The sequence below is a fragment of the Helianthus annuus genome, chromosome 4, assembly GCF_002127325.2.
Source record: "Helianthus annuus cultivar XRQ/B chromosome 4, HanXRQr2.0-SUNRISE, whole genome shotgun sequence".
Classification (NCBI taxonomy): domain Eukaryota; kingdom Viridiplantae; phylum Streptophyta; class Magnoliopsida; order Asterales; family Asteraceae; genus Helianthus; species Helianthus annuus.
This window is the reverse complement of record NC_035436.2, coordinates 166,775,765-166,778,233: the sequence shown is the minus strand read 5'-3', so window position 1 is coordinate 166,778,233 and position 2,469 is coordinate 166,775,765. Positions and strand designations below refer to the sequence as shown.

The window sequence follows — 2,469 nt, the reverse complement described above, 5'->3', positions numbered from 1 at the left end:
GTGGGAAGGCCAAACATTACCATTTGAAAGAGTGGCTTGGCTGAAGTTGTATGGTGTCCCACTACACTTGGCAGATAACAAGGTTTTCGACGCCGTTGCTGAGCAGTTTTGAATGACTGTCCAACCGGCGCAACTATCGTTAGATGATAGTGACTTGTCGATGGTTTGTGTCGGTGTTCTAGTTGGAGACAGCGATGAAATCAAAGATTTAGGACATTGAATAGGAAGAATAGAAGTTTCAAAGTCTGGATTTTGGAAGAAAACGATGATCGGGTGCCGGAGAGCTTAGGAATTATGGAATACAAGACAGTGGCAGAGGAAGACAAAATGTTCATGGTGGTGGACACTAAAACGGAGGATTACCGGAATAAGGAAGATGAGAAAACACCAGAGGTTGAGTCACCGGAGGTGGAATCTCAGGAGGTGACGTCGGGAAACGAAAAGGCAAATCAACATGGGGATCCTCAAACTCCAACGATTAGTGCATGCAATGAGGTCGGGCCCAAGGCAAGTTTTAATGATGGCAGAGAAAAGGAATTTTATGTTTTTGGGGCAGTTGAAAATAATAAGAATCCTAAGAGGTGCCCCACTATTAAAAGTCCATTAAGAAATAGATCTAAAGAGATTAGTACAAGCCCATCTGTTGAGGGACACCCAGAAAACGCCCAGGCCTTCAATATCAGACCCTTTTGACCTAGATCGTTTTCTTAATAACTGGAAAGTGTTATCACAGACAACAGATAGAAATGAAGAGGGGAATAACCGGAAAGGAAGAAGTGACATCGATCTGAACATCAGGGCCAATTCTCATCAGTCGTTTACTCCGGTGGAAGAGGAAGTTGAGTATTCCCCACTAGTATCCACACAATTCTGGCTGCCAATGGGAATCTCGAGGTTGAATGTGAAGCTACAGTGGAAATTGGTGTAAAGATGTGTGCGGACTTGGGTAATTTTGGGGATCTGGTGAGAGAAACAATTGTTGGTGAAGGTAATAATGTGTGTTATCAATGAATTTTCTATCTTTAAATCTCAATGGCATGGGGGAAGAAGATAAGTTACCTTGGGTCAGGGGGTTGAAATCTAAGCATAAAATTGATTTTGTCTGTATCCAAGAAACAAAACACGAAGATGTTTCTAAGTTCGATTTATCTAAAGTTTGGGGAAACAAAAGATTTGGGTCGGATTCGGTAGGTTCGGTTGGTCACTCCAGAGGTATTCTTTGTATTTGAGACTCGATACTTTTTTACTACAAGGAATATGTTAAGAATACGAACTTTCTAATTTTTCAAGGCCGATTAAAAGGAAGTAATGAAGATCTAAATGTGGCTAATATTTACACGCCCCAAAGCCTTAACGAAAAAGAGGCTTTGTGGGATGCTATTCATTCGGAGATTGTGAATTCTTTCGGGATGTGGATAGTTGTTGGGGACTTTAATGCGGTGAGATTTAAGAAAAAAAGAAGGAACTGTGCTTTCAAAGCTAGATGTGCGAGAAATTTTAATAGCTTTATACACAATATGGGGCTCTTAGAATATAATATGCAAGGTAGGCAATTTACGTGTGTCCGAGACAATGGCAGGAAACTTAGTAAAATAGAGAGAATGTCGGTGTGCCCGAGTTTCTTCAACAAATGGCTTGTGGCTCATCTCTGTGTCCTTCATAACTTATTCTCGGATCATGGTACGCTAATTCTCACAATCAGACTTGATAACTTTGGGCCTAAGCCCTTCAGAACGTATAATTCATGGCTGGGAAAGCCCGGGTTTAAAGAGGTGGTAATAACTGCCGCAAACTCTTTCCTTTTCAGTGGAGACCCGAATGTGTTTTTTACGAAAAAACTCGCTCATATTAGGAATCGGATAAAAGATTGGAGAGACGAAATGGTCAAAAAATATGAGGAGGAAGAGAACTTAGCCAGATCGGAGGTTGAAAAACTTGAAGAATTGCTGGAAAATAGACTACTTTCAGAGGAGGAAGAATGGATGTTTTCAGAATGTAATAAAGTTCTTAAAGAGCTAAGTATGAAAAAGGGTGAAGACCTTAGACAGAGATCCCATGTTAAGTGGGCCATCGATGGTGACGAAAACTCAAGATTCTTTCATGGCATTATCAATAACAGAAAGACGAACTATTTGATTCCAGGAGTTCTTATCAATGGTAATTGGGTCACGAAGCCGAAGAAAGTCAAAAAGAGATTTTTAACTTCTTTAAGAAGAGGTTTGTGGAAGAGCATCAGACTCGGCCTGCGCTGACATGTAATAATTTCAAAAAGTTGGAGGATGAAGAAAGTAGAAGATTGTAGAACCTTTCTCAAACATGGAAATAAAGGAGGCGAGTTTCGAATGTGGGGACGATCAGGCCCCCGGTCCGGATAGGTTTAACATGAAATTCATCAAGCATTTTTGGAGTTTATTCAAAACGGATTTTCGGAGGTTTATGGATCATTCTACAAGGTAAGTAATATTAATG

The 2,469-nt window shown here is 40.5% G+C and overlaps 1 protein-coding gene across 1 annotated transcript; it reads left to right on the top strand.

The window, feature by feature from the left end:
• Nucleotides 1-930: 930 nt before the first annotated feature.
• On the top strand, nucleotides 931-2,252 carry LOC110933888. Its single transcript, XM_022177091.1, has 3 exons — nucleotides 931-988; nucleotides 1,114-1,212; nucleotides 1,291-2,252. Exons 1-3 carry the CDS (start codon nucleotides 931-933, stop codon nucleotides 2,250-2,252), a joined length of 1,119 nt encoding a protein of 372 aa, XP_022032783.1.
• Nucleotides 2,253-2,469: the final 217 nt, after the last annotated feature.

Bases quoted from the DNA above. Each gene is read 5' to 3' on its own strand.
- LOC110933888 (XM_022177091.1), top strand. From the start codon at position 931: ATGTGTGCGGACTTGGGTAATTTTGGGGATCTGGTGAGAGAAACAATT. The intron at 989-1,113 runs GTAATAATGTGT...TCTGTATCCAAG, and splicing joins AGAAACAATTGTTGGTGAAG to AAACAAAACACGAAGATGTT. The intron at 1,213-1,290 runs GTATTCTTTGTA...TAATTTTTCAAG, and splicing joins TTCGGTTGGTCACTCCAGAG to GCCGATTAAAAGGAAGTAAT.